The 23,558-nt window shown below is 48.6% G+C and overlaps 1 protein-coding gene across 2 annotated transcripts in view; it reads left to right on the forward strand.

Moving 5' to 3' along the window:
* The window catches only part of CYFIP2 (cytoplasmic FMR1 interacting protein 2), a 120,867-nt gene that overhangs the window by 18,878 nt on the left and 78,431 nt on the right, over window positions 1-23,558 (forward strand). For both annotated transcript variants that reach the window (XM_026510861.4, XM_026510862.4), the window contains exons 2-11: window positions 1,088-1,222; window positions 2,721-2,810; window positions 7,285-7,362; window positions 8,864-8,965; window positions 12,498-12,679; window positions 14,448-14,544; window positions 15,846-15,974; window positions 18,197-18,301; window positions 20,352-20,443; window positions 22,265-22,382. In XM_026510861.4, the coding sequence (XP_026366646.1) occupies window positions 1,106-1,222; window positions 2,721-2,810; window positions 7,285-7,362; window positions 8,864-8,965; window positions 12,498-12,679; window positions 14,448-14,544; window positions 15,846-15,974; window positions 18,197-18,301; window positions 20,352-20,443; window positions 22,265-22,382 (1,110 nt within the window). In that variant the 5' untranslated portion in view covers window positions 1,088-1,105. The remainder of the gene's footprint in view (window positions 1-1,087; window positions 1,223-2,720; window positions 2,811-7,284; window positions 7,363-8,863; window positions 8,966-12,497; window positions 12,680-14,447; window positions 14,545-15,845; window positions 15,975-18,196; window positions 18,302-20,351; window positions 20,444-22,264; window positions 22,383-23,558) is intronic.

Consider the following 23,558-nt stretch of genomic DNA (forward strand, 5'->3'; position numbering starts at 1 on the left):
TTTCTTACTTTCTGCTAAAGGCGTTTAAGACATTTATGTTCTCTATCTTTCCATTCTAAATATTTTATAATTTCTATTTGAATTCCTCTCTTTAGCGATGAATAGACTTGAAGTATGTTTTTAGACATCTTCATAGGTATGGGAGTTTTTTGGGCTGCGATTTGCATTATTGATTTCTAACTGTATTCACGGTTATCAGCGACTGTGACTTCTAGGATGTTGTGTTTGGGGGAACTCATGAGAACCTCTTCTATGGCCTAAATCATGATCTTTTTTTATCAGCATCTCACATAGGTTTTGAAAAAAATGAGTATTCTGTTTGCTGGGTGCTGAGTTCTTAAAATAGTAGTGAGCTCGGCTTGGGTAAGCGTGTCTTCAGCTCCCCTTCAGCCTCACTGCCAGATGCAGCTCTCCTCAAAGCCACTGCAATCTGTCGGGGTCCAAGACACAAAAATGTCCATTTAGGACTGATTTGTTTGGTGTGCCTCGCAAAACCTCTCCAAGCCGTGGAAGACCGTTGCTTCCATTTTTGCAAATAAGGTTAAACGTGCTGGAGTCTGAATTCTTTTAGTTCCAGCTAACTTGGCTTGTAAGATGTGGGCCCCGGTTTCAAGTGGAGAATCTTGGCTATTTCCATCATGGGTATTTGTGCTGTGCAGTGACGTAGGAGCAGAATGGATACGTATCCTCACGGAGAACCACAGTTGGGGGCTGGCCGTCACCCATGTCCAGCATCAGGCCCACTTGAGGCCCTTTGCCCTCTCCACGGTGGTTCTCTGGGTGTCCCATAACTGCGCTGAGCCTTGTTTCTTCATCCGTTCTGTGGCTGTCATATCACCTGCCATGTGCATCACAGAGGGTTGTGGTGAGGCTCCATCTAGACAATAGGTGTTTAAAAACACCAGTACTTTGTAAACTGTAAAGAGATCTTCCAATGTCAGGTACAGGTTGAGGGCACCTTGTGAAGAAGGAGCGAGTGGAAATGGTCTCAGTGCATGTAAATCCTCTTTCTTCTCTGGAAGGGGCCTCCACAGGGGGAGGTTGAGAAACCCTCGGAGGCCCCTGACATCCTTTTCCCTTGGTGCAGAATCCGGCCACCGCAGCCATGACCACCCACGTCACCCTGGAGGACGCCCTGTCCAACGTGGACCTGCTGGAGGAGCTGCCCCTCCCCGACCAGCAGCCATGCATCGAGCCGCCGCCGTCCTCCATCATGTACCAGGTCCGTTCGCCCGGAGCACTGGGCGCCGGGAACTCCGGATGCCCCGAGACGGCTTGCGCTGAGGCCTGGGGAGGGGGCTGTCTGCCTCTACGAGGTGAAAGGTCCTGAGCCGATGGCGTCCCTTGTGCCCTGGTGGCGCTGAGTACGAGGAATAGATTAGCTAGTAAACGGATACCAGGGCCGCTTCTCCTCCCCGGGGAAGGCTTGTTGATCTGCTCTGACCCCAAATACCTTCCCGGCTGTTCTTGCTGCAGCACCAACCAAGGATTTGGCAGCTCTCATCTCATGAATTAAATATTACAATTTAGAAACCCCTAGAGCCTGCCTGGGTAATTACTTTTCCGTCATGTATGTGAGAAGAGCTCTCAGCTCCCCGTAGCGGCTAATGGCTCAGGGAAGCCAGTCACCATTGTTTGCTTTTGCCTGAGCTTGTGATAAACCATGATCAGATTGCTCAAACCCCCCCCCCCAACCTCAGGCATGACGGGAAGGGCATCCGGGTAGCTAGAGTCAGCCTCGCCAAACAGCCCCTCCTCTGGGCGTGCTGGGGGATGCGCCACATGAGGAAAGAATAAGTTAATACCAAATTTTCAGCTGTATTTGACCTTTTGTAGGTTCTGGGACTGCTAACTGAGACTAAATATGAATGCATAATATATTTGTAGTTTCATTCAGTAGTTAGATTTTATTATGCACATTCCTGAAGGGTCAAGTCACAAACTTGGCTTATTCATGTTTTCTAACTCAGGCTACATTTTTAATTACATAAATATCTTTTTTATTACAAGCAATACAGAAAAGTATAACAAATACAAATTTCTCTGTAACTGTGATTACACACACACACAGCCACACCCCTTTTTACCATATATATGATATAAATATATATTATACATAGATCTATATATATATATTTAACCAAAAGGGAACCATACTATATATATTGCTCTATGATTCGGCTTTTTTAACTTAAAATTTATTATGGGTATTTTTGCATGACAATACTACAATGCCGCCATTTTGTTTTTAACTACGACTAGTACTTATAAGTCCTTCGTATGGAGATACTATTACTTATTTAGCCTTTTGCTGTTAATGGACTTTTGGATGGTTTCCAGTGTTTTCTGTCACAAAAAATGCTGCAGTTATCAACCTTGTACATAAGCATCTGCAGCTTCAGGTGAGTGTTTTTACAACTGCCACATGAAAGCAATGCACATCTTAACTTTTCACTGCTATTTAGGGTTCTGTAGTTTAAGCATTTACTTCCAAGGCTCGGCGGGCAACCTGGGGAAGCATATGCGGGCCCTGTCTAGCCAGCGCCTGCCCAGTGTGAGTCAGAGTGGGATTTTCTTGGGGGAAGATCAGAGGACGATGTGGAGATAGGTTTCCACAGAGATGTGTGGCATTTGTTGGCAGCGGTTTGGACTCATTTTTGGACACCCAGTCACCTTGGACTCGTTTTCCAACAAATGTTTCTGTCCTCTCATTCCTACAGGCGAACTTTGACACAAACTTCGAGGACAGGAATGCATTTGTCACAGGCATTGCAAGGTACATTGAGCAGGCTACGGTCCATTCCAGCATGGTAAGTCACTGTGATCCTGCCAGCACGGGAGGGAGGGGCATGTGCTCAGCGCTCCGGGGAGCTGCCTGCCTCAGTCAGACCCATCTCTGTTCTCAGGCCCTGCCCCACCCTCTCCCAGGGCCTGGGGCACACTGTCTTCCAGCTTTGCAAATCCTACTCACCTCTAGGGCCCCACTTAATCCCACTCTTTACATCTCTGAATTTCTGGAGCTTTATAGGTTAACATGTGATTAGATCCTGCCTTGTCTTATACTCTATAGATTACTGGCTGTGTGGAAATTTGTCTCTTGACCAAAGCAGAAGCTTTCTCAGAAAGAAGAGATGGTGGCTATAGAATGACACCTTATTGACCCAAGGAAGCTGGTGGTCTAAGTCATTCACAAGTGGGGTCAGTCGTCTGATAGGTCTGTACCTGACCCATCTGTGAGGAATCATCCTCTTCCCTCTTGGGCTTTCATTGATTTTATTCTCATGTAGCCCTGGAATTTGAAGAACTCCAGAATCCTCATTCAGAGGCCCTGCCTACAGCTCATTGGACCTTTCTCACTGTATCACTTATATGCTAAAGCCTTGCCTTACCATCCCTGGCCCCATTCATTCAGTAAATACTGTGTACCTGGTACCTGCAGAGACTGCTAGATGTTGGAGAGGGGATGTCCAAGGACAAATGGGGCCAGTCTTGATTCTCAGTGAGGCAAGTGGGAAATAGAAAAGCTTTCCATTTATTGAATACTTTCTGTGCAGATATTTTATTTGTTAAAAATTTTTAAAAATTTTAATTCCAGTGTAGTTAGCCTGCAGTGTTATATTAGTTTCAGATGTACAATATAGTGATTTAATAATTCTGTACACGACTCAGTGCTCATCGTAAGTATCCTCTTCATCCCCATCACCTGTTTCACCCAGTCCACCCATCCCCCTCTCACCTCCTCTCTGGTAACCACCAGTTTGTTCTCTATAGTTAAGAGTCTATTTGTTGGTTTGTCTCCTTTTTCCCCCTTTGTTTGCTTGTTTTGTTTCTTAAATTCCACTTATGAGTGAAATCATATGGTATTTGTCTTCGACTGACTTCGCTAAGCGTTTTACTCTCTAGATCTCCCTAGATCCATCCATGTTGTTGCAAATGGCAAGAGTTCATTCTTTTTATGGCTGAATAATATCCCATTGTATATATACACCACATCTTCTTTATCCATTCATCTATCAATGGACACATAGGTTGCATCCATACCTTGGGTTATTTTAAATAATGCTGCAATAGACAGAGGTGCATATATCCTTTCAAATTAGTGTCCTTATATTCTTTGGGTAAATACCTGGCAGGGTGATTACTGGATCGTATGGTAGTTCTATTTTTAATTTTGGGAGGAACTTCCAAACTTTCTTCCACAGTGACTGCACCAGTTTGCATTCCCACCAACAGTACAAGACGGTTCCTTTTGCTCCACATCCTCACCAACACTTGATGTTTCTAGTGCTTTTGATTTTAGCCATTCTGACAAGTGTGAGGTGACATCTCATTGTGGTTTTGATTTGCATTTCCCCGATCTGATGAGAATGCTGAGCCTCTTTCTGCGTGTTTATTGGCCATCTGGTTGTGTTCTTTGGACAAACGTCTGTTCATAAGTTCTCTGCCAGATATTTTAAATGCACAATCCGAATTAGTTCTCACCTCAACCCTATGAGGCAGGTTTTATTACAATACCCATTTTACAGACAGGGAAAACCAGAGTTCAGAAAAGTTAAGTAAATTACTCAAGGTCCTGACAAGTGACATTTCCAAATGCAGGTCTGTCTGACTACAAAACCCGTGCTCTAGATTACTCTGTGCAGGCAGTAGAAATGCACAAAGTTAAGGGTTTATGATATGGTAAAAGTTCAAAGCTCTGTGTTTTTGAAGGGTCCTTGATTGGATCAGAGAAAGCTTGATGAAAGAAGGGGCTTTTGAATAGGGCCTTGTATACTGTATGTATACAGACACACACACATTTTAACCATATATAAGATGATTTAAAATGTATAGAATATTCTCATGCTTGATATCATTGGAGCCTTATAACAGCCCTATGACTTGCAAAGGGATCATTATGTCCATTTTAGAGATGAGAAAACTGAGACCTGGAGAAGTGAACAAGCAAGTTGCTTGTGATCCCACAACTAGTAAATCACAGGGTTGAACCTGGAATCCAGGCTTTTGATTCCCAGGCCTGATCTCTTTCTACTCAACTCTGCTGTCCCACGTAGTTAAAATTTTATCTGTCAGAGAGGAGGTGGGGAGGGCATACCAGATGGTGGAACCAGCAGGAGCAGAGGCACAGAGACAGAAGCTCTCAGAGACTTCCTGGGCTCGGGTGTCTCTGTGCACACACATATATGGTGTCTCTTTGTGTGTCCAAATTCCCTTTCCTGAGCTGCACACTGGAATTGCCTCGAGAGCATTAAAAAATACCAGGGCCTGGGCCCCAACCCCGGGAATAAGGATTCAGTTCTGGTGGGGCATGGCCTGGGCATCAGGAGTGAGCCGGTGATCGAGGCCAACTCTACATGAGAAAACGGTGACATTTTCAAGGCAAAAGGTAAGCCCAAGCAGAGCCAGGACCAGGACTTAAGTCTCCTGAGGCCCCACTTAGGGCTCTTCCCGCCACACCGTCCTGACCTCTGTCCTCCAGAGGTACAACAGATCTGTTTGATGGGCACCCAACTCTCCATAGGGCAGAGTCTACACCGTTCTTGTTTGCCGCCCTTTTCGCAGCACACAGCACGGAGCCTGGGACCTCGAGTGCTCAGTAAACCATTCATTGAGTGAAAGTTGGCATCTTCCCCCCGCTGGTAGGCTGTGCGGTGCTGACAGGTAGACGCACGTTCCCTACCGTACTGTCACTTGCCTTTTCTGACCTCTGTTCTGAAGCAGGAGCAGCAGGAGACCCCCAGGCTTCATCCTGTTCTCTCTGGTCTCAAGGACAACATGTTATTGATTTTCAAAGTGCTCCAAATTAAGAATTGAAAGTATGACTCATCATTGACATTTGCTGTTGAAAACAAAACTATAAGAAGTAATAAATTCCAAATTAAATCTGATCTCACGCTAAGGAGATATTATGAAATAGATGTGATACTTGGAATAAAAAAATTAGTAAAGGTTCACTTTTATATCAGTGCAGACATTTACAAGAGAGATGGTCTAGTGATACCATTTTTTGGTTGCTTTTTTGTAAACTTCATATGGTATCAAATTCACCATTTAAAGGGTACAGTTCAGTGTTTTTTAGTATATTTACAATGTCATATAAACATCACTGCCATTTTATTTCTCTCACCACAAAAAGAAACCCCAAGCCCATTAGCAGTCACCCCCAATTCCTGTCTCTCCTCATCCCCCAGCAAACACTAATCTGCTTTCTGTATCTGGATCTGTCCATTGCGAGCATCTTCCTGAAGTGAATCAGGTAGCCTTTTGGGACTGGCAGAAGGTTTTTCCGAGTTGATCCATGTTCTGGCACGTACCAGCACTTCCCTTCCCTTCACCGACAAATGCGGCTGCTCTGTGTGGCTGCGTTGCGTTGTGTCTGCCCACCCCTCGGTTAATGGCCATTTGGGCAGTTTCCACATCTTGGGGTCAGGACAGCGCTGCTGCGAACAAGGGTGCACATTTTTGTGCGGACATGTGTTTTCATCCGTCTTGGATGAATATACCTAGGCGCGGAATTGCTGGGTCACGTGGTAACTCTGTGTTTCACTTTTTGAGAAACTGCCAGACTATCTTTTTCCTAGTAATACTCTTACTTCCCTTTACGGACCACCTAGAGTGTGGTGTGTGTGTGTGTGTGAGAGAAAGAGAGATTTAATTTTCATAAAACTCTCGGAGGTTGTCCTTGTCATTATCATTAAAAAGGTACTAAATGGAGAATTTTAAGTTAAGTGATTTCTTGAAGATCAAAGGACTAAGAAGTGGTGAGGCTGGGATTTGAGCCCAGATATTTAGAACCTGAGTTTAGGGCACTTAGCCCTTGGCGAGCTGAGGTGAATCATCCCTCTATTTTTCAGATCCATTTGCCGTGCTGTTGTTGGTTTTGCCATCTGCTGTCTATTATTTTTAAAAATTGAACTTCATCATTTTCTGGCTTCTGAAATAGTAGCATGGGCTCCTATGAAAGGGCAAACATCGTACTCTGTAATATGAGAAGTGAAAACCCCTGTTCGTCCAGCCCCACAGGGAGCTTCGGAGGCTCACTGAAGCCAGGGCTTCTCAAACTTAATTGTGTAGCTGGGAATATGAGTCACCTGGGGGTAAATGCAGGTTCTGCTTCCATAGGCCCACGGAGAGGCCTATGAGTCTGCATTTCTCATCAGCTTCCCAGGTCGCGCTGATGCTGCTGGCCCGAAGGCCACTGTGAGTCACGAGGCTCCGGGAGGCCGTGAAGAAGCCTTCTGGCACCAGCGTCGTTTCCCCCACTGAGTGTGTTTTGCGTTTCAGAATGAAATGCTGGAGGAAGGACATGAGTACGCGGTCATGCTGTACACCTGGCGCAGCTGTTCCCGGGCCATCCCGCAGGTGAGCCTGTCCTCGCTGGGTGGCTCTCCCGGCCCGCCACGTCACCCCCAGCCAGAGCGCCGAGCTTTTCCAGGTGGCAGGGAGCGAGGCAGGAGGTCAAGGGTGCTTGCCCAAGACATGTGGAGTGCTTCCCATAATACCGATGACAACTTAAGAAAATATTTGTTCAATTTATTTCAAAAGCAGTACGTACTACTTGTACGACACCCAAACCGCTGCCCAAGGTAGAAAGTAAAAAGCAAGACATCCCCACCTCCTCACCCCCACCCCCCAAACCCACCTCCCACCAAAGCATAATCACTCCGGATACTTTGCTGCACGTTCCTCTGGATTTTTTCCCTTCAATATCATGACTATTCCTACGAATATTACTTATAAATTATTTATTTATATTCATAAATGCATATTGTATATATTTATATTTATATTGTTCTGCCACTTGCTTTTTTCCACTTAATTCCTTTTTCGTAACTTCTTTGCGTTGACTCATGCAGATATTATATTTACCATAATTATCATCATCGTATAATTCATGGGTCCCCCTTATAACAAAATTAGCAAACCACAGGTATGCAAAGTAAACAGAAACTCTTCCTCTCTCTTCCCCCTAACCTTAGCCCCCAGAGGTAACTACTTATTAACAGTTTGCTTTGAACTCTTCCAGATTTTCTATGCCTCTCTTATAGACGGACACACAAACACACTCACAGTTTTGTGTTTTGTTTAACAAAAATGGGATTCAGTAACCCTTCATGCCCTGCAAGTTTTTCACCTGTCAGTTGATGGTAGCAGTGTCTGATGTCACTTCACAGAGATCCGTCTCATCCCTTCTAGCGGCTTTATGATGATACTGTATGAATATATCGTATTTTATCCATTTAATCATCGACTGGTGGGTATTTACCTTATTGCTACCATTTTAAGAATTTCTAAGCAACAGTGTGAAGAATGTCCTCATGCTTATCCGTCGCTCACTGTTCAGTTTCACCCGACCGGTTAGCAGTCTTGGGTGTGCAGGCTATGAAAACATCCACCATGTGATTTCTGATGTGTTGAAAACCACTGGGCAGAGAAAATGGGTTTCTGGATGGGGCCAAGCATGGCCAAGGGGCCTCATGCCGTGTGCATGCAGAGCAATGGCTGGAACATTTTCCTCTGCTTCGATGCTGGTGGGGCCCCACTGGGTAGGAGTGGGGGAAAGGCTGACAGAGGGAGACCTTGCAGATCAAGGCAGGGCACCGAACAGATCGAAGGGGAGGAGGGTTCTGATCTCAGAACCAGCTGGTTTCTTTCCTGCAGCCAGTGTCTGGGTAGCAGTTCTGCTCCTGGTCAGACCTGTCAGACAGGGCTACCCCAGCCCCCGCTCGCTGGGGTGACCACCACATTTATCATTAAAGCGAGGTGCCTTCGAGAGTGCAAAAGGGCCCTAGCAATAAGACAACAGATGTGAACCAGAACTGCCTGGGCAAAGGAGGACGTGTGATCTGCCCTCTCCTTGCAGGTGAAATGCAATGAGCAGCCCAACCGGGTCGAGATCTATGAGAAGACAGTGGAGGTGCTGGAGCCAGAGGTCACCAAGCTCATGAAGTTCATGTACTTTCAGGTGAGGGGTAAGGGCGGGTCTGAATCAGGGGACTCGAGAGGCCCCACTCTGCCGGCTACTGGGGTTTGGAATTTTGACCCAGCTTACTTATCCACTGAGCAAATACTTCTCGTGGTCCCCTGACATGCCCCTTGGTGAGCAAAACACAAGCCTCCCTCTCTCCACGTGATTCACATCCTAGTGAGCACGTGAGTGTGTTTCGGGAAGGGGGAGAGACTGACGGTAAACAATACATACTCCTTTTCAGGGTGTTGTAAGTGCTGTGAGTAAAATAAAATTTAAAAATCGTAAGTCTGGGGTGGAGGGTGTCTGTAAGCTGGTGCAGCTTTAGGGATGGCCTTGGCGCTGAAGTCTGTATGTAACAATCATCTGGCCTGTGATGATCGGAGGAAGAGGGTTTCAGTGGAAGGAACTGCAAAGGCCAAGGTCCTGAGGCCTGAAGGGGCATGGAGTGCCTAAGAAATACCAGGAAGCCAGGGGGGCTGCAGTGAGTAGGGACGGCTGACGGAAGGCGACCTGGGGGAGGTGGACAGGACCTGAGCTTCAGGGCAATGTAGGCCAGGAAGCAGGACATGAAAAGAGTATGTGGATTTTACTCCAGCAGCATAGAAGCCACTGGAGGTTCTTTGTGACGTGTTCTGGTTTGAGGTTTTACAGCAACATTCTGGCTGCTGTGTGGGAAACGGACGGGAGGTGGGGACAGTTACAGGTGCAGAAGGTGGGAGGGGAGAAGAGTGACAGCAGGGAGGCCAGCTGGGAAGCCAGGAAGAGAAATCACTTTCAGGAGGAAAACAGAAAAGAGAGCCGTGCAGCCTCCACGAATGGAAGGCAAGAGTGCAAGCTGCTGAAACAGAGAGGGCAAAGGGAGGTTAATGCAGACATGTTGGATGCTGTGCAGGAATGCAGGTTGAAGCCTTCGAGGCCAGTCTGTACCCTGCGGCGGGAGTCATGGCACACACTCCATGCCCTCCACACGTTCCACCGAAGAGCTGAGAGTCACGAATAGCCTTGCCAGCACTGGCCGATGTCCACCCCGCTCCCAGCTCTGCCCAGGCCTCTGGGGGGTGGGACTGGCAATGTCTGGGGAAGGTGCAAATGCGTGCAGCCCAGGGCAGGAGGGCTGGCTTCCGAGGCAGAGAAACTCAAGCTTCTGCACACTGTCCCTGTGTGCCTCTGAGTTCTATAACATCTGACACCACCGGTTCTCTCACCTTGGAAATCATGGCTCAACTCAGGTGTGTGGTGAGGATAAAGGAGGTCTGTGTGTGAAGAGCCAAGCGGAGCCCTGGTTACAGAGTAGGTGGAACAAATGGCAGCCACTGTGACTGGCATCATGGCCCCGCCCTCAGGAGCCAGGTCTCTTCCGGAAGGCAGGTCCGAGAGAGAAGAACTACCCAGAGGCTGATTGAGTGCTAAACGAAGGGCCTTACGACAACGTATTTAGAGAAGGGAGGGTCTGGAGTAATCTAGAACCATGCTGTTCCACACAGTAGCCATTAGCCATAGGAGACTATCCATGTGAAAACTGCGTCAGTGGCTGCCGTATTGGACAGTGCAGTTATGGAACATTTCCATCATTGCAAAAAGTTGCATTGGACTTGGACTCTGGAAGGAGAAAGTGTGGCTTGTCTGGGCTTTTAAGGAGGGGACTGACTGACTGGGGCGTTGTATCCCACATCCATGGAGTGAAGTTCACATACAAGGAGTGCTTTCTCTCCTCCCCTCTCTTCTTCCTCCACCTCCTCCTCTCTCTGTATCTCTCTCTGAATTGCTGCTTTAGCCTATTTTTGTTATTAGTCAGCTGCTTTTTTTGGTAACAGATTTTTTGAGATCTAATTCACATACTATACACGTTATCCATTTAAATTGGACAGTTCAACGGTTTTTATTAGTATATTCACAGAGTTGTGCGCCCATCACCACAGTTAGTCGTAGAACATTCTCACACTCCAGGAGAAATCCCATACCTTTTAGCTACCACCCCATCACACCCCCTCCTTCACCCTCCCTCTCTCGGTAACCACGAAGCTGTCTCTTGTCTCCATAGATCTGCCTCTTCTGGACATTGCATATAAATGAGATCTCATAATATGTGATCTTTGGTGACAGACTTCTTTCACTTAACATACGGTTTTCAAGATCCATCCATGTCATAGCATGTACCAAAATATATGACCAAATACTAATCTACTATACGGATCTACCACATTTTATTTAAGTATTTATTTTTAGACGTTTAGGTTCTATCCACTTTGGGACTATTATGAACAAGGCTGCTATGAATATTCACGTATACATTTTGGGGTAGACCTATTTTCATTTCTCTTAACTATTCTCCCTGCTTCTACCTTTGCCCCTACAGTTGATTCTCACCACAACAGCCACTGTGACCCTTTTAAAATACAATTCAGATCATGTTATCTTTGGCTCACTCAGTATAGAAACCTGAGCCCTGGGGGCGCCTGGGTGGCTCAGTTGTTAAGCGTCTGCCTTTGGCTCAGGGCGTGATCCCGGAGTCCTGGGATCCAGCCCCGCATCAAGCTCCTCTGCTGGAAGCCTGCTTCTTCCTCTCCCACTCCCCCTGCTTGTGTTCCCTCTCTCGCTGGCTGTCTCTCTCTCTGTCAAATAAATAAAATCTTTAAAAAAAAAAAAAAGAAAGAAAAGAAAAGAAACCTGAGCCCTCACAAAGGCCTGTGAGAGCGGGTGGCCTCGGTCCCTCTCTGCCTCCAGTTTCTTCCTTCTGCTCACTTCACTTCAACACTGGCCTCTTGCTCATCCTTCAAACGTGTCAGGGACACTCCTGCCTCAGGGCCTTTGCACTGGCCCCTCATCCTGTCCCGAATACACTTCCCTTAGTTATCCCTGCCTTTCTCCTTCTCTTCTTTCAAACTCTTTTCCTAAAAGTCACCTCTGGATGATTTCTTCTCTCATCTTCCTACTTAAAATGAACAGCTCCCCCTGCCCTCCCTATCCCCCTTTCCTGCTTTATTTTTCGCCACGGTGCATATCACATTCTAATATAGAACGTTTGTTTTGTTTTCTGCCTTCCCTCATAATAAAATAAGCACCTTAGGGCAGAAATTTTTTTTTTCCTGTTTTGTTCTCTACTTTCCTCCAGTACCTAGAATGGTTCCTGGCGTGTAGTAGATGCTCAATAAATACTATTAATTGGATGCATTAGCCCCTCTCTCTGAATGCCTGTCTCACTCTTGGTCCCTACCCTACTCTTGCCCTGACATTGCCCTAGATGCTGGGATACAAAAAATGAATAAGACATAATGCTTCTCAGCAAAGGCATGGTGAATGAATTCATAGGTTTGCCTCATTGGGTGGCAGGTTCCAGGCTCCCCTCTCAAAATGAGCTCTGCATTTAGGGATTCCTCTAGGAAAGATCTCCTGGCCGATCTTTCTCTAAATGTCCACACTCTGACCAGAGCCCCAGGGGAGGGGGTCTTGATCCTGCTCTCCCCGGAGAGCACGGTGAGCCAGCTCCTGGGCTGCCTGTCCTTACCTGCCGCCCCTCCGCCTGCAGCGCAAGGCCATCGAGCGGTTCTGCAGTGAGGTGAAGCGGCTCTGCCATGCTGAGCGGAGGAAGGACTTTGTCTCCGAGGCCTACCTTCTGACCCTGGGCAAGTTCATCAACATGTTTGCGGTCTTGGATGAGCTGAAGAATATGAAGTGCAGTGTCAAGAACGACCACTCTGCCTATAAGAGGTCAGCCCCCCCCCCCCCAACCCCCCCGCCTTCCTGCGGAGCTGGCCTAGGGGAGGCAGAGGATAGAGCCCTCCTGCCAGGCTCCGCCTCCAGAACCAAACTGGCCATTCCCCAACACAGCAGGGGTGGGCCTGTGTCTGTTTTTGCAGTTTGAGGAAGAAGATGCAGAGCTGAGTCTTTGGAAAACTGGGTCTTTGTAGGTGTTCTGTCTCAAGATAGGGTCAGAGCCTCATTTTCCCCAACCTGTAGTAGTTTCCCATGCCGTATGGGACCAGGAAAATATTCCTAAGATGGTCACACCAGTCATTTCCCACGAGATTCAAAAAGCCAGTTCAAACGATTTATATAGAAGGAACTGGATTGGCTCCCAGAACTGGAAAGTTTCAGTATATCTGGATCCAGATACTCAGATGATGTTGGTCTGGTTCCCTCAACCTCTCGGCTCAACTTTCCCTGATAGCAGCTTCGTTCTCAGGCGGGCCTGTGCCCTGTGCCGGTCGCCAGCAGCTGTAAGCTTCCCTCTGACTAGCTTCAAAGGAAAGAAAAGGGTGCTTCTTTCAAATACTTTTGCAAAAGTCCCGTGGAAGATTGTCATTGCTCTGGCTTGGGTAGTGTGTGGACCCCTCCCTCAGTTACTGCTGGGAGTGGGGGCTCCAATCAGACAACTGCCAGTCAGTTGGCAGGTCAGTGTCAGCTGAGAGAAGGACTGAGAGTGGGTCAGGGATCGTCCCTCTCCAGAAATTAGGACAGAGCCATCCAGAAGGTGGCAGAGAGCATTCGAAAGCAACAGATATCGCTCCTGTACGTTGCTGAGGCTCAGAAAAGCTCTGCAGTGTCTGGAGATGATATATCTTGGGAAGGATTTTCTGTGTCACTGATGAAGAGGGCCCCTCCTCCTTGAATCGCATCTTCCTGGGCCTCCAGGTTAACTGGAGAAAGCAGGCAACAGACCAATTCCCAGCATTTTATCCTCCCGAGGGAACTATGTACCCTGGGGGTGTGCGCCTGCAGGCAGAGCCCCATCTCCAGCCTGGTGCGGAAATGGCAGATTCCATAGACAACTCGTGCTGTAATATCTCCCACGTCTGCCCCCATCCCCCAGTTTTGGCCACTCCTTGCATCGTGGTCACAAGTGACATGCTCTGCAGAGCAGCTAGGGTCATGAGCAAGGCGGGTATCTTGCCTGTGCTCTCACAGTCGGCGTGACACAGGCCACACCACCACCAGGTTAGGCTGGAACAGCCCAGGGTGCCCTGTGTGTGTTCCCCATGCCCATCATCCCTTCACCTGCAACCCTGTTATAGGTGCAGTAGGCCTTTGTTTTCATGCAGTGCTTTGCTTTAGAAACCTGGAGGTTTTCTGTAAATAACATAATCCATGCAAAACCAACACACCCTGCCTGGGATTCTCCTCCATGACCGCTGTGTGGTTTCAGGGCAGGTCAGGCACGGCACAACGATGCTCATTTCACTCTGTCTTGCCACCTCTGACTGGTTGATAGGATGCTAGCTGCCCTTAAACTTGCTGGATTTGACCTTCCGTGTATTCTTGCCTCTTATTTGTAGGTGCCCTTATTATAAGGTGTACATGGCCCCAAACGGAATGACTGCAGAATACACTCTCCTTTGATATTAGAGTCACCTGTGATATTCAGAGCTCCTTAACTTCAGGGGGCGGTGGAAGTGTGGGTTAGGTGGGAGCGGGAGCCCGCGAGGCCCGGCTTGGGTGGGTTATGCTTGAGCATTCCTCTCTGCGATGCCCTGTACAGGGCGGCACAGTTCCTGAGGAAGATGGCGGACCCCCAGTCTATCCAGGAGTCACAGAACCTTTCCATGTTCCTGGCCAACCACAACAGGATCACCCAGGTGATGGTAGATTCCTTGTTCGTCTTGGCCTGGGGTCCCAGGACATGAGCAGGGGCCTGACAATTGAGGGACCATGAGCAGGGGTGCTCAGTCCAGATTGGACATCCCCACTTTCCTACTCATGAATTAGCAGACTTAAGTCCCCCCTCCCAACCACACATGACCATTTTACCCTCTGCGGATTTTATTCCCTGAAAGCCTTCTCAGCCCTCATGCTGCCCACACGTCAGTGAGGATTGAAAGCCTGGGTTCTGGAGTTTGACAGCCTTGTTTTCTAATCCTGGACTCTCCACTGACCCCTTGTGAGACCTTGAGCAAGGTCTAAGCCTCAGTTTCCTCATCTGTGAGGTGGCACTATTGTTTTGAGAATATGAGAACCCATCTCCTAGGACTGTTGTGAAAAATGAGACACCATATCAAAAGCCCTTAGTGAGCAGAGCCTGACAAGTGGTAAGAGTGTAAGCCACCGTAGCTATGGTTACGGCCACCACGTTGCCGGGCACTCCCATCAGCTATGGCTCGCGCGCTCTGACTCCCCTGTCAGGTCAGCCTACACAGGCACCAGCGAGAATGTGGGCAGGACCCTAGCTGAGAGGCGCCCTCCATCTTGGAAATATTTTCAGGCCCAAACCTCTCTAGGGGAGCTGCTGGCTTCACTGGGCCCTTCCTACTCCTGGTTAACTGCACAAGGCTGTCAGTGTTGACATGTTTCTTTCCCGAGACTCAGCCCCACGTCTCAGTCCCAGGCTGTCTGTGGAGAGCACTAGCTGTGCCTCCCACGGCACCTCCCACAGGAGCCCAGGTTGTCCCTTTGGAGAGAAAGGGCCTGAGGTGGAGACCTCAGACTCTCCTCTGATGGGAAATGCTTCGGTACCACTGTGTCCTGCAGGAGGGGCACGCCTGCTGGTCCCGCCCTCCTCCCCTGGCCTGGGTCTTTCTGTCATCGTCTGAGATGTCATGGCTAAGTCTACACCCTCAAAACTAAGCCTAGATTACCACAGGCCTGTTGCTGTGAGGCTGAACTGCTTTTCAGCTCAGCCCAAGAAAGTCCTTTCTAACTGTCAGAATTGCCAGGAAATAAAATGGAGGGCTCCAGGAGAGGGGTGGCCTTCCTGCCGTGGGAGGTTGACAGGAACTCTGACCATCCACCGTGGGGACTTTGAGGAGGAGATGCAGGCTCCCTCCAGCTGGGATGGTCGGGGGGGGGGAGGGGGCTGTGCCCTGTCACTGCCAACCAGCTGTGGGCCTTCTGGGGGGTGGAGCAGGAGAGGGGCTAACCAGGGGCGGGCGCTGCTGTTCAGTGTCTCCATCAGCAACTGGAAGTGATCCCAGGCTATGAGGAGCTGCTGGCAGACATAGTGAACATCTGCGTGGATTACTACGAGAACAAGATGTACTTGACCCCCAGCGAGAAGCACATGCTCCTCAAGGTACAGCCGCACTCACGCGCCTGGGCCTGGCCTTGCCCCTCCGCCTCCTTAGTGGAAATCATTAAAAAAAAAAAAAAAGTTTATTTTTTCTTATTTAAACACTGATACAGATCTTCCTGGACATAATTTTTTGTAACCTGTTTTTTTTTTTTTCATTTAATATGTCATAGACGCCTTTCCGGATGCCATTAAGGACATTTCTGCAATGTAGTTTTTAATGACTGCTGAGGGTCTCATGGCACGTGGACATTGTAATGAAACAAATCCTCTGTCATTGGATGCTGGTTTGCTACACTGCACTGAACGTTCTTATAGCACGACTTTTGTGTCCACACTCTTGCCAAGTCAAACATCCTAGAGGAAAAAGTTGCTGATTCAAAGGGAAAGCAAAATCTTCAAGCTTTTGCTGTATTTTGCCTAAATGGTCACATTTGTTCCAATGGTTTGCATGTTTAAATTATCAAGTAATATTTATTGTAGAAAATCTGGAACATACAGAAAAGCACAAAAAATTTTTTTCTCACAATCTTTCCCTCTGGAGGTAACATTTTTAGCAGTTTGATGTATTTCCTTGTAATTTTTCTGTGCTTACACATTTTCAGCATATGCAATCTGCATAAATTATGTGTGTGTGTAATTTTTATCCCATTTTATTAAACGTAGCGGGAATATTATGCAGCCACTAAATAATGCGGCATGGATGCCCTTGCATTTCGATGACCGTTCCTCTGCCCCTGGCTGCTCGGGTTGTTCCTGATTTCTCTCGACAGCAGTAGCCCTGAGATGAGCAGCCTTGTGCATGTTCTTTGGACACTCTGCATAGCCCCTTTTGAGTGTTTCTTCTCCAGAGCCTCCCCTTTTGATTTTCTCCTGGTCGTTTTATTTTCCCTCCTCTCCTCCATGCCACCCTCACTACTGTAAGAATCCCAGCCCTGTTGGGGTTCCCTTCTTTCTAGTCCCATAGCACCTCAGCTCAGTGACTTGTTCACTCCATCTTCCTCTGTACCGTCAGAAATCCAGAAGCCTAGTGGTCTCTCTCACCCCTTTGCTGTGCCTGGGCAGGTCCCATAGGGCTGCCCAGAGCGGCTGCTGCCACACACCAGGTCACCAAATTCCAGCCCACCAAGCACTCCGAGGGCTGCCCACAGATTTTCTCTCACTGGCCTTTAAGCCTTCCGCACCTCTGCTTCCCAGCCTCCTTGCTCTCAGCTCTCCACCTGGCTGTTCCCTGGTTCTGCAGTTTGTGTTCGTGAGCTCAGACGCTACCAGGGGCACCTCTCACCTAAGCGGGGAGAGTCTCGTGCACGCCCTGCAGAGCACGGGGACAGAATGGAACTAAGGGGGATGTGACCTTCCCGGTCCTCTAGTCCAGGCCCTTACATGTCAGGTGTGACTTCCCCACAGTCACTGCAGCTGTGAGCCAAGGGAAGCTGCTCTCAGCCCAGCCGTTCAGGCCCCTGCCGGCTTTGCTGTACATTTGACAAAAGGAGCAAAACATGTCAGCATTCGAGAAGCTATTAAATGGACTGGCATATCAAGAGTCAGCCTGGTAACCAGCTTGTAGGGCATTGTCAGGCAAAAATGCGTTCTGAATGAAGTCACCAGTGGCTCCCTGGGCATCCGTGCATTGTTTCAGCTTCCTTGGGGAAAGAAGGGACTACTTTCATGTTCATTCAACACCGAGCGGGTATTCCCAAGTCCCTGTGATGTGCTAGACCCCAGGGATGCCGCGAGAAGCAGCGCACAGCCCTTTCTCACAGGAAGCATATAAATGTGTAGATGTTGTGGTCAGATCTGCCTTCAGAGCCTGTCTCTGCTATTAGCTGTGTGACCGTAGCAGGCTGGCTAACCTCTCTGTGTCTCTAATTCCTCATCTGTAGAAAACGGTCATTGTGTAAACTTGATTCATAAGATTGTTATGAGAAGAGGAAAATACCCAGGAAAGCCCTACGCACAGACTTGGGCCATAGTATGGACTCAGCAAGCAGCCACCATAATAACCTACTGTAGGAGCGGCCTGAATTCCTTCACAGAAATCAAATTTTACTTGAAATTAGATTTATGTCTCCTTTCTTGAATTGAAGACCTGTGGGTTTTGGGACAGGTGTCCCTACAGGACATGCGTGTGTGTGTGTACAGACCTCCTTTTTTAGTTTTGTTTTTTTTAAAGCTTTTCCAGTGGTTGTGATGGGCTTCTGTGCTCTGTCCCCTTCTTGCTCTAGGTAATGGGTTTTGGTCTCTACCTGATGGATGGAAACGTCAGTAACATTTACAAACTGGATGCCAAGAAGAGAATCAACCTCAGCAAAATTGATAAGTTCTTTAAGGTCAGCGCCTGAGGGTGGGGCCGGGCCGCGGGGCATCTCTCTGGGAAAAGGGAAGAAATCAGCCGCAAGCCGTGGTGTTGTTGATGGAGCTGCAGCTGTAAAGACCCCAGAGGAGGATAGAATGACAGGGCGTCCAGCTGCCCTCCGTAGAAGGTGCTACACTGTCCAAGGCTGCCCCATTCACGTCAGACGTGCTCCCGAGACTCAGGATTCCGCTGAGAGGCCTCACGGTTTTTTCTGCATATTGCCTTTTCTCTTTCCTGAAATCCCTTGCTATCTAAAGAAAGAGGTGCATCCCAGAAGACAGCGCCTGCATTAATTTTCCATATAAATCAGGGCTCACAGAAGCAGGAGGATTAGAGACTGGATTTTAAATGGGATCACATTTGCAAAGTCACAGACTCTCCTGGTTTCCTGGGGCTCCCTCAGCTCGCCCCTGCCTCTGAGCACAAGGCCTCATCATGGTCCATTATACACTCAGACCTTTGCGGTGCCTCAGACGTTTGATCTTCTGGCCTCAAACTTTTAAACATAAAACCTTGGGGTTAAACGAAGCCTTTGAGGGTTTCATGAAGGGACTTCCTGCTTTGGAATTGAATTCCATGGGGCCGGTTTATACTAGCGTTGGGCACTCCAGACATGGAGCGGAGCCTCAGAGGTCAGATATGGAAAAACCAGGCTTACCAGTGGGCCTGGATCCCACTGACTCTTCCAGGTTAAGGGGGAAATAAATCACCAAAAGGCATTTTGGTGGCTTTGCATCTTTTCAAGTGGGGAACTTTCACTCTTCTCTGGAGCTGCCCCAAATGAAAACAGGGCTCATCTCAGGGGACCTGGCAAAATCCGCCCCTGCCCTCAGATGAGATTGGGGTGCAGTTGAGGAATACAACTTTGCCATAGTCGGGCCAGGGTTTTAGTCTGGCTCTGCCTCTTGATAGCTGGAAAACTCTGGGAAAATCACTAAACCTTTCTGAAGTGGCATTTCCTAGCCTGAAAAATGTGAACGCTAAGGGTATCTACTTTCTAGGGTTCCCTTGAGGATTCAGTGGGAAGGACATAGGTAAGTCAGAGCCCTGGATTATAGTCCTGGCTCCTTGACTTCTAGCTGGGTAGACTTTGTGTGAAAATCCCTTGGGCTGTCTAAACCTCAGTTTTTTCATCTGTGAAATGGGGATGATAATAGTATTGACCTCACAAAGTATTTGTATGGACTGAGATACTGTTTTTTGTTTAATAGACTATTTTTTAGAGCAGTTTAGGTTCACAGCAGAATTGAGCAGCAAGGGCAGAGTTTTCCCATTTGCCCCCAGCCCCTGCCATGCACAGCTTCCCCCACTATCAAAATCCACCAGAGTGATGCATTCTCTACAATCAGCAAACCTCCACTGACACATCATTGTCACCCAAAGTCCATAGCTTACACTAAGAATCACTCTTGGCGTTGAACATTCTATGTGTTTTGACAAATGCAGAATGACATGTATCCATCACTGTCCTAAGAATCTTCAGGTTTTGAAGTGTTTGACATGGTGCCTACTGCCTAGAAGCCAGCAGTCCGCCCCCGCCTCCTCCGTATTTGTCCTGGTCTTCATTTAGGACTTGGCTGCTCTTTAGTGTTTGGTGTTAGGGTTTCAGTTGTAGAGTTTTTCAGGAAGGCCACACCCAGCCAGTGGCGTCCAGGTATCCCCTCCTAGTCCAGAGTTCACAGCGGCAAGGATCCACGAATCCCAGGGAAGTTAGAGCAGAAAGAACCCTGCCCTGGAGGGCAGGCCGTCTGGTCCTCCGCCTTCATCCATTCTGCGTGCTGTGTTACCTTGGCCAAGTCACTTTCCCTCTGGGCTCAGTTGATGAAACATGGGTTGGCTGGAGGCAAGGGAGAACCTGCACACTGTTTGGGACTCTCTTTAGTTCCAAGGTGACCTGGTAGTACGAGAAGAAGCAGAACCTCGGGGTCGGCCCAAAGGTACACAGAGGCCCGCTTTCCCCAGCGGAAGGCAGCTGCCCGGCTCTTCCCTCAGCATCTCACGCCTTGTGTTTGCTTCCTTTGCAGCAGCTGCAAGTGGTGCCCCTTTTCGGCGACATGCAGATAGAGCTGGCCAGATACATTAAGACCAGTGCTCACTATGAAGAGAACAAGTCCAAGTGAGTGCCTGCCATAATGTCTCTTGGCTCCCGCGAGGACGCCCAGCCCGGGCAGGGGGCCGAGGGGCCACTTCAGCCCCTCCTCCCTCCCCAGAGCCCTGGGCAGGTGGATTCCATTGCAACACTGGCACCCAGCTGGCCGGAAGGGAACAGCGGAGGGTGCTCTGAACCCTTTTGTATCTGCCCTTTGCCACCAGGGTTCAAAAGTGCTCAGAGCACAGCCACGCCCCTTCTCTGTCCCGGCGCTGACCCGTGCTGCCCACAGTGGGACAGCAGCAGCCCTCCTTCCCTGGAGAAGGGGGAGGACTGGCTGGCCCTCAGTGGTCGGGTGGAGCAAGATGGCATTCTTCAGCACCTTGATTCTCTCCTCAGATTTGTGTCCGTGCAGTAAGTATGTCATTGAGTATAAGGTTTGGACAGTTGCACCTGTGAAGTGAGTCGATAGCCTTGCCTTAGATTGCTTTACAAGCCACCATTCTAGGTCATCTGTGCTAGGACCTGGGGTGTCAGTGACTCAGTGACAGGTGGGTGACATCCAGCTGCGGCCTTGGCCACTCCTTTGATCTCTGGGGTTGTTAGTAAGGTTCCTTCTGTCTGCATCTTTCCCAAAGCTGAATGAATATGACCTTTCCCTACAGAGAGGGGCTGACTGTCCTTTAGTCTAAAGTGAGGGCTGGTGCCTGAAAAATAGGTAAACGGAGTGTCCTTGAACCCCACCAGCCTTGAGCCCCTGTGAGGGAGTTTCACCAAGGAAGCTGGTTTCGTCTCTTATAACCTGTGGCTGCTAGCATGTGAGGAGATTTTCTAGGAAGAGCATGGAACTGAGAATGCTGAGCTCCTCTCCTCACACTTCCTGCGTGCAATCTTGACCACCTGAAGCTGGGTGGGAGTGGCAATGTGGCCACAGCGGGGTGTCAGAGGTTTGAGTGATCGTGTCCCTGTCCCTGCACAAGTAAGCCAAAAGAAAAGTCATGCCCAAGTGTAAGTGTGAGGAGGTCTATCGCCAGTCCAAGTATTCTTATGAGAGCCACTTCAAGGAGATCCTTTTGAGATATTAAATTTTTCCCAAAATGTGTATCCGCCTTGTCCGGTCCCCATGCTTAGTCTGTCTCCTGGGTCACCCAGCACCAGATGACAGAAGGGGGTCAAGGGGGCTGTCTTTTTTCTCTTGGGGAACGAGAGTGAAGATTTTGATTCATTGATTTCCTCTCCATTTTAGGATGGTTTTCCCAATGATATCTTTCCAAAGAGTTGAGGAGAAAGGAGAGGGGCAAGGGGAACAAGAAGGGAGTGGGGAGAGGGAGAGGGAGTAAGCGAGAACATGCCAGCAATACCTCTTAGAACACATGTTATCCGTCACCGTGGTATCCTTTCATGTGGCCTGCTCACTGTTGAAAAAGCGGCAGGGTCCCTGTAGGTTTTCCCAGTCCCACCATAACAGCCCCACCAGAGCCAGCTTCAACCTCAGAATGTCAGTGCTGACACTCAGTAGGCAGGCTCGGGGAGGTCGCCCACCTTGCCTTTTCTTTGCTCGGTTTCCAGCTCTTTGTAGCCCTAGAGAGGCTCCTCACTCATATACCTGGTAAGTACGGTGGACACAAGGTACCTGGAAAAGCCTGGGATTGGGTCTCAGAGGAGGAAGAGTATTCCGCTCAGCCTGCGGCAGGCTCTCTCGCTGGTGACTGGGACACTTCTTGGGTCCACCCAGGGGAGCCGGCCACGTGTGGCTGAGCCCCAGGACCAACTAGTGAGTGGAAGGAGCCTATGCCGCTGAGGCACGTCAGGCCGGGACCTGCTCCAACCCTGTGGTTTTCTGCCCAGGTGGACGTGTACCCAGAGCAGCATCAGCCCCCAGTACAACATCTGCGAGCAGATGGTTCAGATCCGGGACGACCACATCCGCTTCATCTCCGAGCTCGCTCGCTACAGCAACAGCGAGGTAAGCTCCCTCTGGCTGCGGGGACGGGGCCCGCGGGGGCTCAGGGTGCGACAGGGCGACGACCAGCTGGGAAGGAAATGACCCTGGGGATGATGGAGAGCAGGAGCCGAAGCAGTACACATCGGAGGCAGGAGGGCAGAGGGGCCAGGAGCGTGGATTTTAGAGCCAGACAGAACTGGATTTGATTCTGGTTCAGCCACTGACCTTCACAAGTTATTCACAATCTCTGTGCCTCCGTTTCCTCCTCTGTAAAATGTGGGTAATAGTATCTGGAAAGATTCATTGAGAGGATTAAACAGTTGGGTGCATGGAAAATGCATCCTGCCCAGCAGATAACAGTGGCCCAGTCAGGGTTCGTCTGCACAAGATCCCAGCCATTTCTACCCTGGATGGCGAGAGAGACAGTTCTGAACACTCAGGCTCAAAGCTGCGCAATAATAAATTATCGTTGTAACACATCAGAAAATGCCATTAGGGACAGAAGAAGGCCATAAAATCTCTGGTAATCCCGCCAATTACATTTTTACTGGTGTTACTTTTTTTTTTTTTATGGAAATATAGTCAATGCACAAACCTCAGAAAAAATACAAATATGCAAAGGAAGGAAATCAATCATGTAAAATTCTACCAAGCAGAAGCAGCTGTGATTAATATTTGGGTTTATACCTCCTCGTGGACTCTTCCCATATATACCCTTCTAGTAAATGTCTATGTTGGTTTGATAATCACAGGTCCCTGATTTGAACCTGAATGACTCTGCACTATCCCACGTTTGCTCACTGGTTCCACCACATGGCTGGCAGCCATAGCACACATGCTTTCCAAACCCAGCCTCTGAAAATGTCCTTGATCAAAGGGCAGCATATTTGAAATGAGGACAGTCAGACAAGTGCGCGCAGTGTGGTCATTAAACAAGTGGCCCATATTCTTAGGAGGGCTCCTGGAAGACATGGACCAAGGTCAAGCCCCAACCTTTAGCTTTCTTAACCATATTTACAATCATCTGGACTAAAGCTATGGAAATAATTTCAGAGCCGGGGCCTCATCCTTGTCAAGTTTTGGTGTGATCTCAGAGTGAACCTGGCTTCATGTTGTCTTTTAAGTTGTACATTTTACACATGTCTACACAGACAATTCTTGTTACTTGCAGTAATTATATTCTGTAAAGTGGGCATG

The sequence above is a fragment of the Ursus arctos genome, unplaced genomic scaffold (genome assembly GCF_023065955.2).
Source record: "Ursus arctos isolate Adak ecotype North America unplaced genomic scaffold, UrsArc2.0 scaffold_15, whole genome shotgun sequence".
Lineage (NCBI taxonomy): Eukaryota > Metazoa > Chordata > Mammalia > Carnivora > Ursidae > Ursus > Ursus arctos.